The sequence below is a fragment of the Dipodomys spectabilis genome, unplaced genomic scaffold (genome assembly GCF_019054845.1).
Source record: "Dipodomys spectabilis isolate Male_0828 unplaced genomic scaffold, ASM1905484v1 ptg000073l, whole genome shotgun sequence".
Taxonomy (NCBI): Eukaryota; Metazoa; Chordata; class Mammalia; order Rodentia; family Heteromyidae; genus Dipodomys; species Dipodomys spectabilis.
Genome location: NW_024870750.1, coordinates 7,913,900 through 7,936,070, shown reverse-complemented (window position 1 = coordinate 7,936,070; position 22,171 = coordinate 7,913,900). Strand labels below are relative to the sequence as shown.

Genomic DNA, 22,171 nt, shown 5'->3' with positions numbered 1-22,171 from the left:
TCAAAAACTGGTAGTGGCCAGTCAGGCACTGGTGGCTCACACCTGTAATCCTAGCTACTCAGGAGGCTGGGATCTGAGGATCACAGTTCAAAGCAAACCCAAGCAGGGAAGTCTGTAAGACTTAACTCCAATTGACCACCAGAAAAATCAGAAGTTCTGCTGTGTCTCAAAGTGGAAACCTAGAGCACGAAAGCTCATGGACAGTGCCCAGGCCCTGAGTCCAATACCCACAATCAGGAAAAGTAAAACACAAAAAATGCACATACCAACAAAACAAAATAAATAAAGTGAAACAAGACAACTAAGGCATCCCTAGCAGCTTGCTTATGGGAATGTTTACTAATTCTAGATTAGGCCCTTTGTAGATGGTAAAATAAAGTAGATGAAAGCCAGAGGCAGGCTTTGTCTCATTGTCTGTCTTCTCAGGTTCCTGTGGAACACAGGAAGTGTATCAGCTAAGATCCTAAGAGAGGATGGGGAGGGTCCTCTCATGGGAAGTCCAGGGAGAGGTTGAGACACCCAGACGTCCCAGAGCACACAGGCCATGTAGAAATGAAGGGAAGGGGGGCTGCCCTGAGCTTCACACCATGTACCCACTCCTGTATCCCCCTCCCACACAGGGGCTCTGTGCGTTCCAGTGTGGAAAATGTTACTCACGTTTGCCCCTCAAGACAGGTCCAGTGCTGTGTTTCCCACAAACCTTTTCAAAATAGTCATGGTATATAGACACCTATTCTGTTTCTGAAGGGAGTTACTGCCCTTACCATTCTGTGACAGAAGCCTTGGTGCTCTCCCACAGCAGCACTGTACTATGGCACTTCTGATTCAGAGATTTCTCTCGGCCATCTTGGAATTGTGGGAGAGAGTTAGCCATTTCTTGTAGCATTTTCTTCTCTTCCTCATATCCCTCTAGCTCCTCGTCCAGTCTGAGTAATGACTTTTTCCTTGATTGTGGGTAAGAAACGTTTATTAGCACATTGTGAAACCATTTGGTTTGACATAAATACAGGAATTTGGGGGAATATACTAGTTTTACTTTGACCTCATGAGGTAAGGTCTAAAATGCCCATTCCTAATACAGAAGTGGGGAGGCTCTATACATTTCTAGAATGCTAATTTGCTTTTTGGGTTTGGGGTTTGGGTTTTTCTTTGGGAAAGGGGATGATTTATTTATTTTTATTCTCATTATATCATATAAAACATATATATGTGTGTGTGTGTATATATACAGATATAGATAGATGACATATACTGGTAGTACTAAGGTTTGAACTCAGGGCCTCATGCTTGCCCGGCAGATACTCTATCACTTGAGCTCTAAAACTGCTTTCTCCCACAGCTGGAATGATATGGGAATGAATGTAATGGCCTCTGAGCCCATCCATTGGTTGAGATGGAATCTTGTGGAACTTTACTGCCAGAGCTAGTCTCAAATCATGATCCACCAATCTCTAGCTCCAAGTAGTGAGAATTACAGTAGTGAGCCACCATGCTCACTACTAAATACAAAACCATACACAGAACGTATTTGTAAAAGGTTCACAGGCATGCAAGGGGAAAATAGAGAGCAACTGTGTGAATGTGTGTGGCAAAGAAAGCATGGTATGGTGAGGAGAAAACATGGTGCACACCTATTATCGCAGCTACTCTAGAGGCAGAGGAAAGAGAATTGCAAGCGGAGGCTCACCCAGGCAAAAGCAAAGTCCTTGTCTGAAAAACAAACTTTAAAAAAAGCAAAAAGAATGAGGACAGGGCTGAAGTGGCAGAGTACCTGCCTAGCAGGTGTGAAATCCAAGGTTCAAAGTCTACTACCTCAAAAAAAAAAAAAAAAAAAACAGCCAGAAACAAAAACAGTATCCGAGACAGAGAAGGCTGCCAATTCCTTTTTTATTTTCTGTTGTTGTTGGTTATGGGGATTGAATTTACAGCCCGGGTGCTCAAAGCTAGTGCTTTACCACTTTGAGCCACAGCACCACTTCCGGTTTTCTGGTATTAATTGGAGATTAATAGACTTTCCTGCCCAGGCTGGCTTTGAACCGCAATCCTCAGATCTCAGCTGCTTAAACAGCTAGATTAAGGCTAGGGCTGGCAATTCTAAGTTTCTAGACACCACCCATTTTAGCTTGCCTCTTGGATCTAGCTTCCTGCCCCTTCCCTCTGTAATACTGTTGGAAAGGAGGACACCAAATCACTAAGGAAGTACAAGATGAGGACAAGATGGGGTCAGGGATCTGCCTCCACTTGTTCCTTTAATATCAAATGTGGGGGGGCCTGCCAGGTTTCTGTCCCTATGATAACTCCACATCAACACAGAGGAGCACAGGGAACTTTGAAGTAATGCAGATCAGGGAGAAGACACACTTTTCTTGAGAAAAGAAAAAAAAAAAAAAATAGGGAACATTTTTGTAGAGGTATCATTGCAGTAAAAAAGGAAATTTAGCCAGGTGCTGGTGGCTCATGCCTGTAATCTTAGCTATTCAGGAGGCTGAGATCTGAGGATCTGAGTTCAAAGCCATCCCAGGCAGAAATGACTGAGATTCTTATCCCCAACTGATGATCAGAAAACCGAAAGTAGAGCTGTGGCTCAAGGTGGTAGAGCACTAACTTTGAGCAAAAGAGCTCAGGGACAGCTCCCAGGTCCTGAGTTCAAGCCCTATGACCCAATCAAAAAAAGAAAAAGAAGAAGAAGAAAAAGAAGAAGCCAGGCGCCGGTGGCTCACACCTGTAATCCAACACAGGAGGCTGAGATTTGAGGATCTCAGTTCAAAGCCAGCCTGGGCAGGAAAGTCTGTGAGACTCTTATCTCCAATAAACCACTAGAAAACCAGAAGTGGTGCTGTGGCTCAAGCGGTAGAGTGCTCGCCTTGAGCTGAAAAGCGCAGGGACAGCGCCCAAGCCCAGAGTTCAAGCCCCAGGACCGACCAGGAAAAAAAAAAAAAAAACAGATTAGGAATAGCAAATAGAGAATATCAGATAAAATAGCAATAGAAAGAAAGGAAAATATGAAGGTTCTTCTGGCTGGGAAAGTATCTCTTCTTACCGAAGCTTGACAGCAGGAACAGTAGCATCCTTTAGGCCAATTTTACCAATCTGACTCTGCACATCTTGAATATTCTTAAAGAGCTCATCATTTCTGGAAGCACAAGCTGCTAACAATTTGCTCTCCTCAGGAAGTTCCTCCTGTTCACTGTGGCCATGTGCCTCTAATAACTTTACAGACAGCACATCAAGAAGTTTCTCACATGAGATATGTTCGTCTCCATCAGCCTCTGACATATTTATATGAAGCATCTTCAAGCGGTCGTCCAAAAGCCTGGCCTCCTCTTTCATGGGATGAATTTCACTCTGTATATTTTGTACTGTCCAAGTCTTCTGGGGGACTGCTTCTATCTCTGAGGCAGAAAGATCTGTAACAGGTTCAACAGAGAGCTCCAGTGTTCTTAGAGAAGATAAAAAGTCTTCCAGAGCTTTCAAGGCATCTTGTTGGATCTGGACTTTATGGGTCACTGTCTCCAGTTGTGTTTTACATTGCAGAATAATATCCTGTATTTCATGCAGATCCAGTGGGTGTAACAGCTTTAAAAATAAGTTGTCTGGCTCTTCTAATTTGGTAAACATTTTGATGCGTGAGGCAATAGAATCTTGGATATCCTACAATTTAAAAAAAAATTAAGCTGAAAAGACAGAGGCAGAAGAAAGAAACTTGCATGCTGGAAACAAATCCCCACCACATGACTAGAATTCATCTACAAAAATGCTCCTGAGTTTAACCCAAACTGACAATTTCAACATAAGTAAGCATTCTATTATAAATGAACAGATGTCTGGACCATTTCATTATCTGATACCCTTCTTGATGGTCCGTCCTCTAAAGAAATATAATGCCAAGGAAATAATTAGAGACAGTGGCAAGATCTATTTTATAATATGAAAAATATTTTTTACTTAAGACCAGATCTGTCCAAGAGGTGATGGTTCATACTTATAATCCTAGCTAGTCAGAAGGCTGAGATCTGAGGATTGCAATTCAAAGCCAGACTGGGCAGACACTCTAATCTCCAATTAACGAGCAAAATGTTGGAAGGAGATGTTTGTCTCAAGTGGTAAAGAAACAACTTTGACCAAAAAAGCCAGGTAAAAGCATGAAACCCTGAGTTCAAGCCCCAGCACTGGCACACACACACAAAAAGGATCTGAAACAAACTGTAGAATATTCTATTTAAGCTTATGAATCTAATATGATGTTCAATACCTGAAGAAGGTATTTACTCAAGAAGACTTCAGTGTCAAGGCAATGAAAATATCCCATTATTATTCCTTGATACTTATCTCCAAACTTACAAAGAACTGGAAAACTGAGAAATGAGTTAAGTCTAAATAATTGACTTTTCTACCATAGCTTATAGTCTATATGATAAAAAAAAAAAAAAACAATAACCCCATAAGCATTGTAAATCTCTGAGGAATTGGTAATTCTATAACACTGTGAAAAATTACTTACCTTCATGGATTGATAGAGGCCGTCAGCATCAGTAAGAAGAAACTCATTTACAGTCACTGCAAACCCAGCCAGCTCCAAGTTGCACAGCTTGAATGTCTCTTCCAATGGGAGTACAAACTGCAGCGCCATCTCTAAAGACTCAATTCTGGGTGAGAAGCCATCCATGAAGGAAAGAGCAGAAGATAACTTACAATTAAACAAGATCAGGAAATGGTTACTCGAGAAAAATGTCTATTATGATAGGTATGATCTAAAATGCCAAAAGACTGGTTTTCCCAGCAATTACGAGACCCAAACTAAAAATAAAATGTTAGCACAGCCAGGCACCAGTGGCTCACGCCTGTAATCCTAGCTGTTCAAGAAGCTGAGATCTGAGGATCGCGGTTTGAAGCCAGTCAGGGCAGCAAAGTTTATGAGACTCTTATCTCCAATTAACTACTCAGAAAAAGCCAGAAATGGCATTGAAGATCAAGTGGTAGAGTGCTAGCCTTGAGCAAAAGAAGCTCAGTGACAGTACCTAGGTCAGAGTTCAAGCCCCAGGACTAGCAAAAACTAAGGAATTTAGGTCATTGGGAGCATAACTTTGAGGGGATAATGGGAAGCCCAGCCCCTAGATGTCTATTCACCTGCCAGTCACCAGGCCTCCTCCTGTCATGAGATAATGTGCATGACCCCCAAATAACAAGGCCAAGGAACCAGGGACCAAACCTCTCAAACTGAGAGCCAAAAATAAATCTCCTTTATTATGTTCACTTATCTCAGGTATTTTTGTTAGAGACAAAAAACTGACTAACAATAATAACCTCTTTTATAGCTGCAATGACTAAATAACTTAGGGTAGTAACAGTTTAAAAATTACCTCTGAAGTTCTAGCAGGTTTATTCATGTCACGATTAATAAATCTCAGAAATATACCTGGTATGAAGAGGCGTCTGAAGTGCGTTTGCTTTTTCCTTTAATCTGTCTCTGGCCTTTACTATGTCAGCCTTCTCTTCATCACTCACTTCAATTTCTAACTTCAGAGAAGTGACTTCAAACTCTTTCCACTGAGCATCCATTTCCATTTTCAAGACCTAGAGGAAACATATAAATGCATCTATGAACTACTGGGTCAAAGGTACATTATTTCTTTTCTTACAAACCAAGACAATCACCAACAATGGGAACAAACTCATATTTTCACATGAAAATATATATTTAAAATATATCACCAGGTGCCAGTGGTTCACACCTGTAATCCCCTACTCAAGAGGCTGAAATCTGAGAATCAAAGTTCAAAGCCAACCTGGGCAGAAAAGTCTGTGAGACTCTTATCTCCACCAGAAAACTAGAAGTGATGCTGTGGCTCAAACTGGTAGAGCACTATCCTTGAGCTAAAGAGCTCAGGGACAGAGTCCAGGCCTTGAGTTCAAGCCCCACAACTGTGTGTGTGTATGTGTGTGTGTGTGTGAGAGAGAGAGAGAGAGAGACAGAGAGAGAGAGAGAGAGAAACATGAGAGAGAAAGAGCTCACTACAGGTCTTGAAGTCAGGACCTGGACACTGTCTGCCAGCTTTTTCTGCTCAAGGCAAGCTGTGTGTGTGTGTGTGTGTGTGTGTGTGTGTGTGTGTGTGTGTGTGTGTGTGTGTGTGTGTGTGTGTGTGTGTGTGTGTGTGTGTGTGTGTGTGTGTGTGTGTGTGTGTGTGTGTGTGTGTGTGTGTGTGTGTGTGTGTGTGTGTGTGTGTGTGTGTGTGTGTGAGAGAGAGAGAGAGAGAGAGAGAGAGAGAGAGAGAGAGAGAGAGAGAGAGAGAGAGAGAGAGAGAGAGAGAGAGAACTCACTACAGGTCTTGAAGTCAGGACCTGGACACTGTCTGCCAGCTTTTTCTGCTCAAGGCAAGCTCTGCCACTTGAACCACAGCTGCTCTTTCAAGTTTTTAGTAGTTACCTGGAGATAAGAGTCTCGCAGACTTCCCACCTGGACTGAATCCTCAGACCCTCAGTCATCTTTCGATCACTGACTATTTGCTACCACACACAGTAAACTAGTTCATTAATTTGGGAGCAACCCAGGATCATGTTGAAATGCCTTCAAATACATTGTCTCTGATCAGTTCATTTGAAGTTCACAGCACAATCAAAAACTATAAGCCACAATATGTGAAGTAGCAGAGGTTGATCATGCAATAAATTAGAATCCTGAACCAAAAATCTCTTTCTTGGGTTTGGTACTTGAAAACAAATCACCAAGTGCCCAGGTCCAGAGTTCAAGCCCAACCACTGCCAAAAATAAAATCACAAATAGGATATCCATTAGAAATTATATCCAGACTGGGATGTCCAGTAGAAATGGAATCCAGACCTAGTGGTAGAGTGCTTGCCTAGCATGCATGAAGCCCTGGATTCAATTCCCCACTACCATAGAAACAGAAAAAGTTGGAAGTGGTACTGTGGTTCAAGTGCTAGCCTTGAGAAAAAGAAGCTCAGAGACAGTGCCCGGGCCCTGAGTTCAAGCCCCGGGACTGGGAAAAAATGAAATCCAGGTTGGAGGCATTGCTCAACAGTAGAGCATCTGTTTGCAAGTGCTGAGTTCCTGAGTGCCTAAGTTCAAGCTCCAGCACTATGAAGGAGGAAGAGAATGGGGAGAAAGAGAAGAAGAGGAGGAGAAAGAGGAAAAAAAGGATGAAAAAGAAAAGACAAAAAGGAGAGGAGCAGGAGGAGGAAGAGGAGGAGGAGGAGAAGGAAGAGAAGGAGGAAGAAGAAAAGAAGAAGAGGGAGAAGGAGGGGGAGGGAGAGAGATGCAATCGAAGGAAAAGAATTCCTGGAAACCATCTTGTGTGTGTGATGTCCACAAACATGGCAAAATTATTTTCTAATCAGAGAGACAACCTGGGGCTCACCTGCAGCTCACTCAGTTTCCTCTGAAGACAGCCACTGCTCCCTCTCTCTTCAGCGGGAAGTTCAGAAGAAATCCTGAGTTCAGCATTTTGCAGATGCACTTCAAGGTTTTCCTTTTGTGTATCATACCTGAGAAAGAATTAAATGCAACATCCCTTAATTTAAAAAAAAAAAACAATAGAAGATACATGTGTAGTAGTGCACATGAGGAAATCCTGGAAAAATTCTGGTTAATTCACAGGGCCACATGCAAAAAAAATATGATGAGAGAATAAAACTGTTTTTAAAGTGTAACAGGTTAGCTGTGCGCAGGTGGCTTATGCCCTGTAAACCTAGCTATTCAGGAGGCTGAGATCTGAGGAACACAGTTCAAAGCCAGCCCAAGCAGGAAAGTCCTTGAAACTCTTATCTCCAATAATACACTCAGAAAACTGGAAGTGGAGCTGTGGCTCAAGTGGTAGAGCTGAAAAGCTGAGGCAGGTCCAGAGTTCACGCCCCACGACAGACAAAAAAAAAAAAAAAAAGGTGTAACGGGTTCTCACTGATGGAAGATTTTTAGTGGCTGTTTTTCTCCACGCCCCTCGCAAACCACTGCCAACACCCCCCTCGTCCCCCAGTTGTTTAGTAAGAATCCATTTACCTCTCTTGTAAGTTACCCATAGAGACATCGTGATCTTTGTCATGCTGCTCCATGGAGCTGGCTTCTTGTTGAAGCTGTATCTCTGATGCCAGGCTGAAATTCTGAATGGCTTCCATTTCCTAAGCAAATATACAAAATGGTAAATTTAATACCTTTTTTTTCTTCTGATGGTGGGAACTGAACTCAGGACTTTTGCTCATTTCACTTGCTTGTTCAACTGTCACTCTGTCACTTGAGCCAGGCTTCCAGCCCAGCTTTCGCTGATTATTTTGGAATCAGAGTCTCATGGACTTTTTTTTTTTTTAAACTGTGATCCTCTGTATCTTCACTTCCTGTTTATCTAGGATTATAGTTGTGAACTACTGGTGCCTAGCTAAACATAGTATCTTTAACAAATTGTAAAAGCTATATACTTTATACTGAAAGATGTATCTCTGATTCTTAACATCCCAAACAAGGAGATGATACAATTTCTCTGAGATTTCTTAGTTCAGAGACCACAGGACAGAATAGACTTAAACTGAGTGTCACCTTCTAATTAGAAACAAACAAAACTACTAAGCTGGGGCACTAGTGGCTCACACCTGTAATTACAACTACTCAAGAGGCTAAGGTCTGAAGATTAAAGTCCAAAGGCAAACTAGATAGGAGAGTTCATGAGACTTTGCTCTTCAACTAACTACCAAAAAGCCAGAAGTAGGGCTGTGGCTCAAGTGGTAGAGCACTAGTCTTGAGCAAAAAAAATGAGGGATAGTGCCCAGGCCCTGAGCTCAAGACCAAGGACTGACACTAAAAAATGGGGAACACCATCAGCCTCCAAATGGAGTTCCTATTTAAGACATCATGGTCACAATCAAAAGTAGACCGGGGACCAGGGATGTGGCTCAAGTGACACAGAGCCTACCTCACAAGCAACACACCCTGCATTCAGTTTCTGTCCCCTAAAACACATAGATAGAAATCTATCATGGAGAAACAAACATCTACAAAGGGGTTTTGTTGTTGTGGTTGTTGTTTGGTTTGGATTTTTTGCTGGGCCTGCGGCTTTAACTCAGGGTCTGGGTGCAGTCCCTGAGACTCTTTGTGCTCCCCCTAGCTCTTACCATTTGAACCACAGTGCCACTTCCAAAGCTTTTTCTGGTCAGTTTATTGGAGATAAGAGTTTCATGGACTTTCCTGCCCTGGCTGGCTTTGAACAGTGATCCTCAGATCTCAGCCTCCTGAGTAGCTAGGATTATAGGCATGAGCCACTGGCACCCAGCTAAAACAAAGGCTTCTTATTCTCCCCCTAGAGGTTCTGCCTGGCAGGTTGGAATATATGGTCTTATAGTAAATACTAACTGACCTAATGTTAAGAATTCAGAATGTTCGAACATGGCTATGAGTGGACCAAGGATGAGGAATTAGCTCTGCCCTAATGGACAGGAGGTGTCTGTGCAGACCAAGCTCAGCCTGTAAAGAACACAAACAAGTAGTCTTCATAATGTGTTCTTTGTCCACATCCTCACAGATCTACACTTGTCTACATCCTCATCTCCATTCCTGCTTGGCTTTTACACTGAATCTACTTTTTCTTCTTTTTTTTTTGCTGGTACTAGGACTTGAACTCAGGGTCTGGGTGTTGTCACTTAGCATTCTACCACTTGAGTTACAACTCCACATTCAGCTTTTCAGGGGGTTAGTTGGAGATGAACATCTCATTGACTTTCCTGCCTGGGCTGGCTTTGAACTGTGATCTTCAGATCTCAGCCTCTTGAGTAGCTAGGATTACAGGCATGAGCTACCAAAACCAGGCTTGAGTTTGCTTCTGAAACACCTTATCCATATTTTACACCTTTTCAGTTGACGGCTGCTGCTCTTCTTCAAATGGCGCCTCACTAGTGATACTGTCCGTTGGGGTCACGGTCCCCCTAGGAACAAATAGAGACTGCATATTAAAATACAGTGGGAAACATGGAACCCAGAAGAACATGAATGCTACCTAGTGCTGATTTATTATGGGTGGCGAATCCTGGGAAGTACTCACGGCCTTTCCAATGTGCTACCAGATAAGGACTGCAATGTCTTGTGGATCTCAGAAGCACAGAGCAGAAGCCGGTCTATTTTCTGTTCATAAGCTTCGAGTGCTGTCTCCACCTCTGGTTGTTCCTGCTGTGGAGTAAGCTCCTTGTACAAGGCCCTCAGCATAGCCATGTGGTGATGGAGCTGGCTCTGGAGACTCTCCTCAGAAAAGTAGGCCTAAAAGAGTAAGTTGAAGAGCTGGGAATGTGGCCTAGTGGTTGAGTGCTTGCCTAGCATGGATGAAGCCCCAGGTTCTATTCCTCAGTACCACACAGAGAAAAGGCTGGAAGTGGTGCTGTGGCTCAAGTGGTAGAGTGCTAGCCTGGAACAGAAGAAGCTCAGGGACAGTGCCCAGGCCCTGAGTTCAAGCCCCAGGACTGGCAAAAAAAAAAAAAAAAATTGCAAGGTCTTGAATTCAAGGCTCAGTACCAGCATGTGCATACCACACATATCTGTGGTTCAAAAGGACAACTTTGATGGTAGAAAATGTTGTAGACATGGGAGGATCAGAAAGTAGATATTCTGGAGGGGACTAGATATAATCTGGCATTAAGGCTGGATATAATCTCCATTAAGGCCCAGTGAGAAGAAAGGAGGAGCCATGTCTCTCATACCGTGATGTACAACAGATGAGGAAGCAGTTAGTGAGAGAGATGACAGGGTGAGCTTCAGACACAGTGAATGCATGTCCCTGACCCTCTCATGGGAAAGATTCCACTGGAGGTAAAGACCCCTATGGAGGAGCCACAAGCAAGAACTAAGCACCGCCACAATGGAGACAGACACATTCCTCACCCCACAAGAAAACACAAACATTAAGATAACAGATGATATGGGGACAGTTTTGAAGACTACAAAAAGGGGGATTCGGGGCTAGGAAGGTGGCTCAGTGGTAGAGCGCTTGCCTTGCGTGCATGAGGCCCTGGGTTCAATTCCTCAGCACCACATAAGCAGAAAAAGCTGAAAGTGGCACTGTGGCTCAAGTGGTAGAGCACTAGCCTTGAGCTGAAAAGCTGAGGGATGGTGCCCAGGCCCAAAGCTCAGGTCCCACGACCAGCAATTTGTGTGTGTGCACACACACATGTGCATGTGTGGTATGTATAACACACACACACACACACACATATAAAACATTTATCTATATAAGACGGAAAGCCACAACCGCAGATAGTGCAAGAGACAAGAAAAGAGGACCTGTTTTATCAAATACATAAAAGCAATCAGACAGGATAGAGTCCAAAAAAGATCACTAGACCCCAAATTGCTTTCTATCCTGACGCACTCAGCCTTACAAAAGCTATGCTGCCAAGGACATGGGCCCTGATTGAAAACATCTAAATTCCACCATGGCTGACAGCAGAGTGAGCAGATATCAGGACAGAGGTCACTGAGATATATCAAGGGCTGGGAGCAAAGCCATGGGGCAGAGGCCTTGCTTAGCATGGGAAAGGCTCTGGGTTCAAGCCCCAGCTCTGGGGTAGGAATCATGACATCATGAACTATTAACTTAATCACTTTCTTCACTATTGAAAAACTAAGAAGATACTAATTACAACTAAACCATCTTAGTGACAATCGTTAGGGATGGGAGGGCTTAAAGCAATTTTGAAATTAGACCTAATCTTAGGCTAGAGATACACACAACAATTTAAGATAAAGGTAAAAAGTAATGACAAAATTGTGGAGGACACAGACTTTTTTTTTTACCTCATGTTGCTGGATGAGACCCTTGACCCTCCGTCTACGAATAAGTTTCTTTTCTTTATTTATTTGCTTTTCAAGTTTTGCAATGTTGTCATTAAGCTTTCCTTTTTCAATATCTATTCTTAGTTGCTGAATATACAAAGAAATCTCATGATGAAGAGACTGTAAAAAAAAATCAATTACAGAAACAATAAACTGTACTTGCCATCAATATATTTATAGTAACAAAAAAAGAAAGTTTGAAGCTGGGAAAGCGGCTCAGTGGTAGAGCGCTTGCCTTGTATGCATGAGGCCCTGGGTTCAATTCCTCAGCACCACATAAGCAAAAAGAAAAATGCCAGAAGTGGCGCTGTGGCTCAAGTGGTAAAGTACTAGCCTTGAGCTGAAGAGCTGAGGGACAGCGCCCAGGCCCAGAGTTCAGGCCCCACGACCGGACCCAGAAAAAAAGTTTAAACAGTATTGTGAGCATCCATATCTTTTTAAATTAATTAACTTAATAGTTAATTAATTAATTAATGCCAGTCCTGGAGCTTGAACTCAGGGCCTGGGCTCTGTCCTGAGCCTCTCTGTGTTCAAGGCTAGCACTATCATTTGAGCCACACACCACTTTTGGCTTTTTCCATTTATGTGGTACTGAGGAATCAAACCTAGGGTTTCATGCATGCTAGGCAAGCACTCTACCGCTACGCCACATTCCCAGCCCATGAACTATTTTGTAACAGTGGGTGATAAACAATAATGTGAGTACCCATGTGTCTTTTTTAAAAATGTGTTAAGACAGGGACCGGTGGCTCATGCCTAGAGGCTGAGATCTGGAGATTTCTGTTCAAAGCCAGCCTGGGCAGAAAAGACCCCCTGAGACTCTCATCTCCAATTAACCACTCAAAAACCAGAAGTGGTGGTGACTGGCCTAATAAGGATGCTAGTATGTATTGGTTAGGATATATTTCACATTTAAAAAAAATTTACCATTATACCTCAGAACTTTTATTTCATCTTGAAGCCTAGATTACTATGCCAAATAAATGCATTATTTTTATAATGCAATAAAACAGAAAATAGGAAAACAAAAACAAAAAAACAGAAGTGGAGTTGTGGCTCCCAGTGGTAGAGCACTAGCCTTGAGCACAAAGAGGCTCAGTGACAGCACCCAGGCCTTTAAGTTTAAGCCCCACAACAGACCAAAAAAAAAAGTTAAAACCAGACCCTTCTAACAAGTGTTAAGTAATTATATAAAGAGGTTTCAATTAACCATATCAATTATAGGTACAATGCTTCCAGATCAATCGGATACCATTTTCCTACTTGAATAGTCTGGCTCTGTGCTTGGCTGAATCCACATGTGTAGAACCCAAAAACAGGGTTGTAGAGATTAAATATATATGCATACATTTACAATATTAGTTAACATTTATTGTGCTCATCTCTGTAATAGATGATTTATGAAAATTATTTCAACGACCTGACAAAATTTGAGTCCTTTCCATTGTAATCAGTGAAGTTCTTAAAACTTAAGTGGCCTGATCAGAGTCACATGCTAAATCCAGATTTGTTTGTCCCCAAAACCCGGTACCTACTCCACTATGAAACGCTGGCTGGGAAGGTGGCCCAGTGGTAGAGCTCTTGCCTTGCATCCATGAGGCCCTGGGTTCAATTCCTCAGTACCACATAAGCAAAAAGAAAAAAGCCGGAAGTGGCACTGTGGCTCAAGTGGTAGAGCACTAGCTTTGAGCTGAAGAGCTGAGGGACAGCGCCCAGGCCCAGAGTTCAGGCCCCACAACAGGACCCCAAAAAAAACAAAAATAAAATAACAACAAAAACAAACAAACAAAAAAACTGCTGTATAGAAACATGTCAGGAGCTAACCAGGAAACCAGAAAATGCTTTATGTGGTTTTCTTTTTTGCTGTTGTTAGTCATGGGGCTTGAACTTATAGCCTGATTGCTGTCTTGGACCTCTTTTGCTCAAGTCTAGCAACTCTACCACTTAACACACAGCTCCACTTCTGCTTTTCTGGTGGTTAATTGGAGATAAGAATCTCAAAGGCTGGGCATCAGTGGCTCACGCCTATAATCCTAGCTACTCAGGAGGCTGAGATCTGAGGATGTGGTTCAAAGCCAGCCTGGGCAGGAAAGTTCAAGAGACTCTTATCTCTAATAAACCACTCAGAAAACCACAACTGGGCCGGTTGCTGGTGGCTCATGCCTGTAATCCTAGCTACTCAGGAGGCTGAGATCTGAGGATCGAGGTTCAAAGCCAGCCCAGGCAGGAGAGACCGTGAGACTCCTATCTCCAATAAACCGCCAGAAAACCGGAAGTGGCGCTGTAGCTCAAGTGTTAGAGCGCTCGCCTTGAGCTGAAGAGCTGAGGGACAGCGCCCAGGCCCAGAGTTCAAGCCCCACGACCGACCAAAAAAAAAAAGAAAACCACAAATGGCACTGTGGTTCAAGTGGTAGAGTGCTCACCTTGAGCTGAAGAGCTGAGGGACAGAGCCCAGGCCCAAAGTTCAAGCCCTACAACCCACTTCTCCACCCCCACCCCCAACCCGAAAAAAAAGTGTCCCACGGACTTTCCTGCCCAGACTGGCTTTGAACTACTCTCCTCCCATCTCAGCCTCTTGTAGCTAGGATTACAGGCATGTGCCACCAGTGCCCAGCATGCTCTATATGTTTTTAAGCCTCAGAATATTAAACACGATGAACCAATTGCAGCAGAGCTGAAAGCATAGACAAGCAAATGTCCTGGAAAGGGAAAAGGTGGAGCAATCCAGACTAGCACTCACAGACAGATGCTGTCACCCAGGCTGAAGGCCTCAGGAGCCGAGGAGAAGTGGGAGCCAGAAGGCCTAGAAACACCGCTGCAGCCAGAGACAATGCCTGTGAGGGCATTTCCCCTCCAGTGGCCCCCTCGTCTCTGATCTGTATCATCACTGGCTGAAGGCACACAGACACCAGTCACTGCAGTACTCAGTCCAGATGGAATGTAGAGTAGCTGAGGGAACCCCAGGGGGGGACAGAAGGGCCCTGGCCAGGGCCAGGGGTGTGAGCCAGATGCACACATTTGTTCTCACCTGCCATTTGGCACAGGCGTCTCTACTCTTCTCCTCCAGGGACATCTTCACATCCTCAGGGGCATTGGGTTTGAGTGCTTCAATAGCTTTCAAGTATTTGGCCAGACTGTTTGTATTAAAGATTTGCAGTGCTTCCTGAGGGAAAAATTAAAAAAGCACACAGAATGTGAAAACCTAATTAAAATCTTCAAAACCAACTTGCTATGCCTCTAAGCAGAGAGAACCAAAGGGACTCTCTGATGATGAAGGTTTATAAGAGACATCTCTTTGTACAGCGAGGTTATTATCCCTTTTGTGTCTCTTGAATTCTTTTGAAAACAATTTGAGATGAATGTGGTGGCATATGCCTATAATTTCAGCACTTGGGAGACTGAGGAGGGAGAATGGCAAGTTTGAGGTCAGCATGAGCAATACAGAAAACCCAATAGGAAGAAGAATATTTATTATTCAAAAGTCCCTTTGTACCTCTTTAATTCTTCTGAAAAGAATATTGTCCCCAAACAGTTATATTTGTGATAGTTTCCTGATATCCCAGTTGATCTGTTACTTCATTTGTAAATAATTCAAAGGCTTTCTTGTCCAAAGCCTATAAAAAGGCTACTTTTAAAGTTTTAAAATACTGAGCAACCAAACATATAAGCAATACAACATGAAGCAGACCCAAGCAGGTGTAAAGATGAGCTCTGAAACTACACAAACTTACAGTAGGATTTCCATGGCAACTATTCCATAGGATGAATAAGCACTGTTATGTGGCAAAGATGTAACCTTACCATGTTACCCATTTCCCAGGACTGACCATACAGCCAGTCCTGGTCAGTCTGGCCCTGAAGTAGGCAGAGATGGGGATGTCCTGGACAAAAATGCATCTGCTTCTTACCTGGCCTGCTATGGTAACAGAAATCTGGCCTGAGTAAAATAGCAAGTGATAGACAAAAAACAGGTTGAAATCTATGAAAAGAGAAACAAGACAGAAGAAATTCTGGTGGAGAAGCAGGATGGAAAGTAATTGATTATTTATTCACTACTATCAGAAGCAACTCTTGCAGATATGGGACAATGCTGAGCCCCAGCACCCTTCCCAAAGTTTTTGTTTTTGGAAGTCCTGGGGCCTGAACTCAGTGCCTGGGCACTGTTCCTGAGCTTCTTTTGCTCAAGGTTAGCACTCTATCACTTGAGCCACAGTGCCACTTCTGATTTTTCTGTGTATATGCTACTGAGGAATTGAACAGGATTTCATGCATGCTAGGCAAGCACTCTACCAGTAAGCTACATTCCCAGCCCCAAAGTTTCTTTGAAAATTACTAGATTTGTAACCTGGGAAATCCCCAAACCCCTAAATGCTAGTAGAGAGCTAGCTCCCATAGCTTGTGCTCTTGCCAGGTTCCGGGGCTGGTGAGGCAGGGCCTGGCAGAACACACTTCTTGCTTCTGATGTAAAAAAATGTATGCACTTCACTAACTGCTAGAGTCCAATGGTAGAGCACTACATGAGTGAAATAGCAAAGGGACAGGATTCAAGCTCTGAGTTCAAGCCTCCATACAGGATGGAGGGGCAATAGAAAGAAAGAAGGAAGGAGGTAGAGGTAGAGGCAGAGACAGAGAGGAGAAGGGAGAAGAGGGGAAAGAAGGGAGAGGAGAGGAGGAGGAGAGGGTGGAGGAAGAGAGGAGAGTAGAGGGGGAATAGAGGGAGAGAGGGAAAGACAGAGAGGGGAGGGGAGCGGAGAGGAGAGGAGGGGAGAGGAAGAAAAGGAGAAGAGGGGAAGGAGGGAAGGAGAGGGGAGAGTGAAGGGAGAAAGGAGAGGAGAAGGAGGAGTGAGAGGGGAAAGAGGGAGAGGAGGAGAGGGGAGATAGGGAGGGAGAGAGAGTTGCTAGCTTTAGAGAGATGAAAACCAGAACATGAATGTAAATGGGTGCCTGTAAGAGCGCCATACAAAGAATGGGAGAGTAGGAGTAGGCAGCATCTTCTTCTCCCTCCAAATGCCCAGCTCACCAGAGTATTAAATAAGTGTGTTCAGTGCTGAAGGAATGAATGAAACCAAGACCCTGTGTGCCCTGATCTCCCCAAGTATGCCCATGGTTAGTTCCACCTGCATCAAATCCTCACAGGCAGGCCCCACAATGTTAAAAACAGTGAGTCTCTAGAGCCAAGCACTAGCAGCTCATGCCAATAATCCTGGCTAATCCAGGTCTCATGCTCATCTAAATCCAAGTCTGGTGCTGAAATCATGCACAGTTCAAAGCAAGACTAGGCAAGACTCTGCTCTCCAATTAACCACCAAAAAGCCAGAAATGGAGGTGTGGCTCAAGTGGTAGAGCACCAGGCTTGGACATGAGCCCTGCATTCAAACCCCAGTACTAAGGTCACATATGCATGAGTGTACACACACACACACACACACACACACACACACACACTCTCTCAGGTACTTTTCTTTCCCAGTTGGCTTCAAACCTCAATCCTCTCAGATATCAGTCTCTTGAGTAGGTAGGATTACAGGTGTGAGGAGAAATTACATTTCTGCTTAACTCTCAACTGAGCTATTTACATACTATCAAGTGCAATCCATGGTTCCACAGTAAAATTCAATTAAAGTATTATTCAGTTGAGTATTTTCAGTAGTGTTAGGGGAAAGAGATGTATATGATTAGAGTGGACTTCAGGTAAGATGAGACTTCGGCTGCGGATGAGAATTACAGTCTTTATTGATGGCTGACAAGTCGCTCACCTTGTATTTTGCAACGAGCCCACCAGGCCTCCCTTTTTGCCCAAGTAATTGCTCAGCTCTGGAAATGCATGACTCCATTTCCTTCTGCATCTCCTCCATTTGCAGGCTGACATCCAGTTCTGGTGACACATTAGCTGAGTTTGTCAACAGTGCTTCAAGTTCCACCATAGTGATCTGTGAAGGCAAAAAACTTCTCAAATTAACACGTGAATTAACACGTGATCCAACTGCACCGTCAATTCATAGATTCACCAGCATTTCCTTTGAGACAATAGAGAAGTTGGAATGCTGGTGGCTCACACCTGTAATCCTAACTAGTCAGGAGGCAGAGATCTGAGGATGGAAGTTCAAAGCTAGCCCTGGCAGAAATTTTTATGTCCAATTAGCAAAAAGCTGGAAGTGGGGGTTTGGCTCAAGGTAGAACACAAGTCATGAACAAAATACCCAAGCAAGAGTGAGAGGGCCTAGCCAGGCGCCAGTAGCTCATGCTTGTAATCCTAGCTACACAGGAGGCTGATATCTGAGGTTCACGGTTCAAAGCCAGCCCAGGCAGGAAAATTCATGAGACTCTTATCTCCAATTAACCACCAGAAAACCAGTAGTGGCACTGTGGCTCAAGTGGTAGAGTACTTGCCTTGAGCTGAAGAGCTCAGGGATAGCACCCAAGCCCAGAGTTCAAGCCCCATGACAGACCAAAAAAAAAAAGAGTAAGAGGTCCTGTGTTCAAGCCCCACAATAGACAGACAGACAGACACACACACACAAATATAAATTATATAGAAATTATAAAGAAATTTTAAATAATTATAAAGAGATAAGTTATAAAGGAATAAAAAATAATATAAAGTAATACTTTACAAAACATTTCAAGTTTCAAGGCCACCAATCCACTTTCTCACTCACTAGTTACTTGTTGCTAAAAATAAATTCAGTAAATAAGGAATTTTAAAGACAGACCTGGATTTTCTCATTAGCTTCTTGGATCTTTGCCTGAAGCTCAGCTGTGAGAAGATACTGGAGGGACTCCTGACTTGAAATTTTCTGAATATCCATTTGTAAAGTATCTTTGGTTCTAGCCAGAAGTTCTTCATACATAGATCCTTTAGCAATAAGATGCTAATCGAAGAAATTGGAGAGAGATTACAGTAAACATTCAGATTATATTCTATGTATTAACTTTAACAATGCCATCAAGAAACCATAAAGTGATAGTAATTAATCCAGAATGAGACAAATTTTGTATTGTGGAAGATTTACTTTAAAAACAAAAATAAATAAAAACATATTTTGGGGGCTGGGAAGGTGGCTCAGTGGTAGAGCGTTTGCCTTGCATGCCTGGGGCCCTGGGTTCGATTCCTCAGCACCACATAAGAAAAAAGAAAAAAGCCAGAAGTGGTGCTGTGGCTCAAGTGGTAGAGCACTAGCCTTGAGCTGAAGAGCTGAGGGACAGCGCCCAGGCCCAGAGTTCAGGCCCCACGACCGGACCCAAAAAAAAAAAAACGTATTTTGGAATCTGATTTTAACAAAGTTACATTTTGATTATCGTGTCATTTATGGATCATGCTTCAATAAAATAAAAACTAGAAGTTGCATAGGAAGATAGTAAATTGAGAGAATAGGAATAAATCTTCAAATGAAGTTGTTCAGTGGAGAGGAAAATTCAATAAATGTTATTAGAGAAATCAGCTATTGAACAATATTTTAGTAAGCTGTGCTTTATGTGATATACTCAAAATAAATTCCAGAAAGGTATATGTAAAATATAGTGCTATGGCCAAGCACCAGTGGCTCACACCTGTAATCTTAGCTACTTAGGAAGCTGAGATCTGAAGTTTGTGGTTCAAAGCCAGCCCAGGCAGAAAAGTCCGGGAGACTCATCTCCAATAAACCACCAGAAAACTGGAAGAGGTGCTGGGCTCAAGTGGTAGAACACTAGCCTTGAGCTGAAGAGCTGAGGGACAGCGCCCAGGCCCAGAGTTCAAGCTCCACGACCGACAAAAAAAATAATAATAATAAAATAAAAAATAGTGCTGTGTAAATAAAAAAGGAGCCAGGATAATTCATCTTTTGTGGGGGTATAGAGGGACTTTGGAAGGAAGAGAAGATGAAAATGGAAGGGAAAGATGAAGAGAGGAAAAAGGAGAGAGGAAAGAAAGGGGGAACGGAGAGGAGGGGAGGGGGAGAGGAAGGAAGGGTAGGAGGAGATGGAGAGAGGGGTACTGGAGGGAGAGGAGAGAGAGGGGAGAGCCATGCCATTTTTTAACTCTCAATTGAAAAACAAATGTAGGTTGATAAGTACTTTAAAACTTTTCATTTACTTTAAAATGTGTGTATATGTAAGTCCTCAAGCATGAAATGTTTTGCACACGTACCCGTAAGGACCCCTCCTTGGAGCCGTCCATGCCATCCTGAAGTCTCAGAAGCTTCAAAATGGAGTTGGCTTCTGACGCCCAGATTTCCACCTGTCCAACGAGTTGTTCAACCTCTTCCCCCATTTTTAATTGTTCTGTGCATTCTTCATTTTCTTCCACAGCCTACATCATTCAAAATTATCATTAAGAAAATGTCAGCACTTAAGACACAGAATATAACCTTCCATTCTAAAAAACACTCAGCTCTTTGATATCAAAGGCCACGAATTCAACACCTAGCCAGGTATCCCTCATTGAATGGCTGTGGTGCCTTCTGAGAAATAATGCATTATTAATGAGGTGACACTGTCCCTATGTGGGCATCACAAAGTACTTAGACAAATCACAAAGCACCATCCACCACTTCTCTAAGGCTCTGTGTGTGGTACAGCCACAGTCGTATATTGGGCCCATCATTGACTAAAACATTATGTAGCACATAACTGCCCTTTAATAACGTAAGATTTAATCTGGACAATGTTCATAATACTATACAATAGCACACATCTCTTCACAAATTCAAGGACTGTTGACATATTTGTGCATGTGTGTACATGTGTACTGTACGTGTGTGTGGAGTGTGGCTCAAGTGATAGAGCACCGACCCTAGCGAAAAAGGAAGAAACAACACCTAAGCTCGGAGTTCAAGCCCCAATGCCAGCACATTAAAAACAGAGAGTAAAAGACTGATTCAGAAACAAATTTCAAAACAACTGAATCTTTTCCCATTAATAATACTTTAATAGTTACTATGTGCTACACTAGTTTTTATATGATAAACGCAATCTCTCAAAGTTGATTTTAAGAGGATCACATTTTTAATGCTATTATCTTTTAAAGTTGGAAGTGGCGGTATGGCTCAAATGGTAGAGTGCTAGGCTTAAGCAAAAGCGCTCAGGAACAGCACCCAGGCCCTGAGTTCAAGCCCCCAAGACCAACAAAAAAAAGGGGGGGTGGGAATTTATCTTTTGAAGTATATTGCACAAATTCAGATCTTTCCAGATTTTCTCTCATCAAACTTTTTTTTTCTGTTTTGTTCTGCTTTACTGTAGTGCTGGGGATGGAACACAGGGCTTCCTTCAGCATGGCAAGTGCTGCACCACGCAGGGACATGCCATGTCCCCAGCCTACATGCCTCCTTTCAGCTGGAGATGCCACACTCCGACAGGGCACCTTGCCAAGCCAGTCGAACGACCCACGGCTTTAGATGCACAAGTTGCTATTCTGCAGAAGTGCACTTCTGAAATCATATGCGGTATTTGATCCATGTTTGATTTTTAACCTGCTGTTCGTTCTTTTTCCAGTCTTACATGTTAGTCTATAGTCTTCCAAATTGTCCAACTAAATAAGGAAGATAGTTCCATTTTTTCCCCCCTCTCCCATTTTATACAAAGTCAGTCAGACACAAATTGCTCAGGGCTAGTTTAACAGTAGGCCATTTCTGAGCACCAATGAGAAGTCATCAAGGAAATGATTAACTCGACTCACATAACTCAGAAATCATGTCTGCTTCCAACCCCTCTGTGTAATAAAAAATACACACAGGAGCTCATACTGTAAGTCTAGCTACTTGGGAGGTAGAGATCAGGAAGAGCATAGTTCAAGGTCAGTCCACAAAAAATGTTAGCAAGACCCTCATCTCAACAAATAACAAACTGGGTTTGGTGGCTCACACTTGTGATCGATCCTAACTATGAGGGAGGTCATAGGAATGAGGATCATGGTTTAAGGCCAAATTCAGGGCAAAACATGTGAGAGCCTGATAAATGAAAATAGGGGAAAAAAATAAGTAGGGATATGGCTCAAGAGACAGAATGCTTGCTTGGCAAAGCTCAGGGTTGCTAAGCACAGCCCCTTCATCCTAGCAAGTCCGTCATAAAGGAAACCACTTAAGAATTTCCTTAGGAAATGATATTATAACTGTTACTAATAAACTATACATTCATCATCATTCCAACAATGTGGTTTTTTTAGCTGTTAAATTATTCCTCCATACAAATGACATAGACACAATGAAACATCTTACATTTACAGTCATGTCATGATTTTCTGAACCTTCAACTGATGTATCTGCTAAAAAATGACCAGGTGGTTTTTCTTCTTTAGATGAAGTATTTCCAGAATCATCAGCAATAGGCTGCTTTTGTCTTTGCAGAAGTGGTTGCTTCATTTCCTATTTAAAA

General features: G+C 42.9%; 1 protein-coding gene across 1 annotated transcript in view; it reads right to left on the bottom strand.

Annotated features, from left to right (window-relative positions):
• Nucleotides 1-22,171, bottom strand: part of Syne2 (spectrin repeat containing nuclear envelope protein 2) — a 259,939-nt gene that overhangs the window by 172,318 nt on the left and 65,450 nt on the right. Inside the window, 14 exon segments of the mRNA XM_042682550.1 lie at nt 765-944; nt 3,041-3,651; nt 4,502-4,646; nt 5,417-5,574; nt 7,377-7,503; nt 8,015-8,133; nt 9,849-9,924; nt 10,041-10,252; nt 11,783-11,941; nt 14,850-14,984; nt 17,578-17,751; nt 18,535-18,693; nt 19,950-20,111; nt 22,015-22,161. Coding sequence (XP_042538484.1) covers nt 765-944; nt 3,041-3,651; nt 4,502-4,646; nt 5,417-5,574; nt 7,377-7,503; nt 8,015-8,133; nt 9,849-9,924; nt 10,041-10,252; nt 11,783-11,941; nt 14,850-14,984; nt 17,578-17,751; nt 18,535-18,693; nt 19,950-20,111; nt 22,015-22,161 — 2,564 coding nt within the window.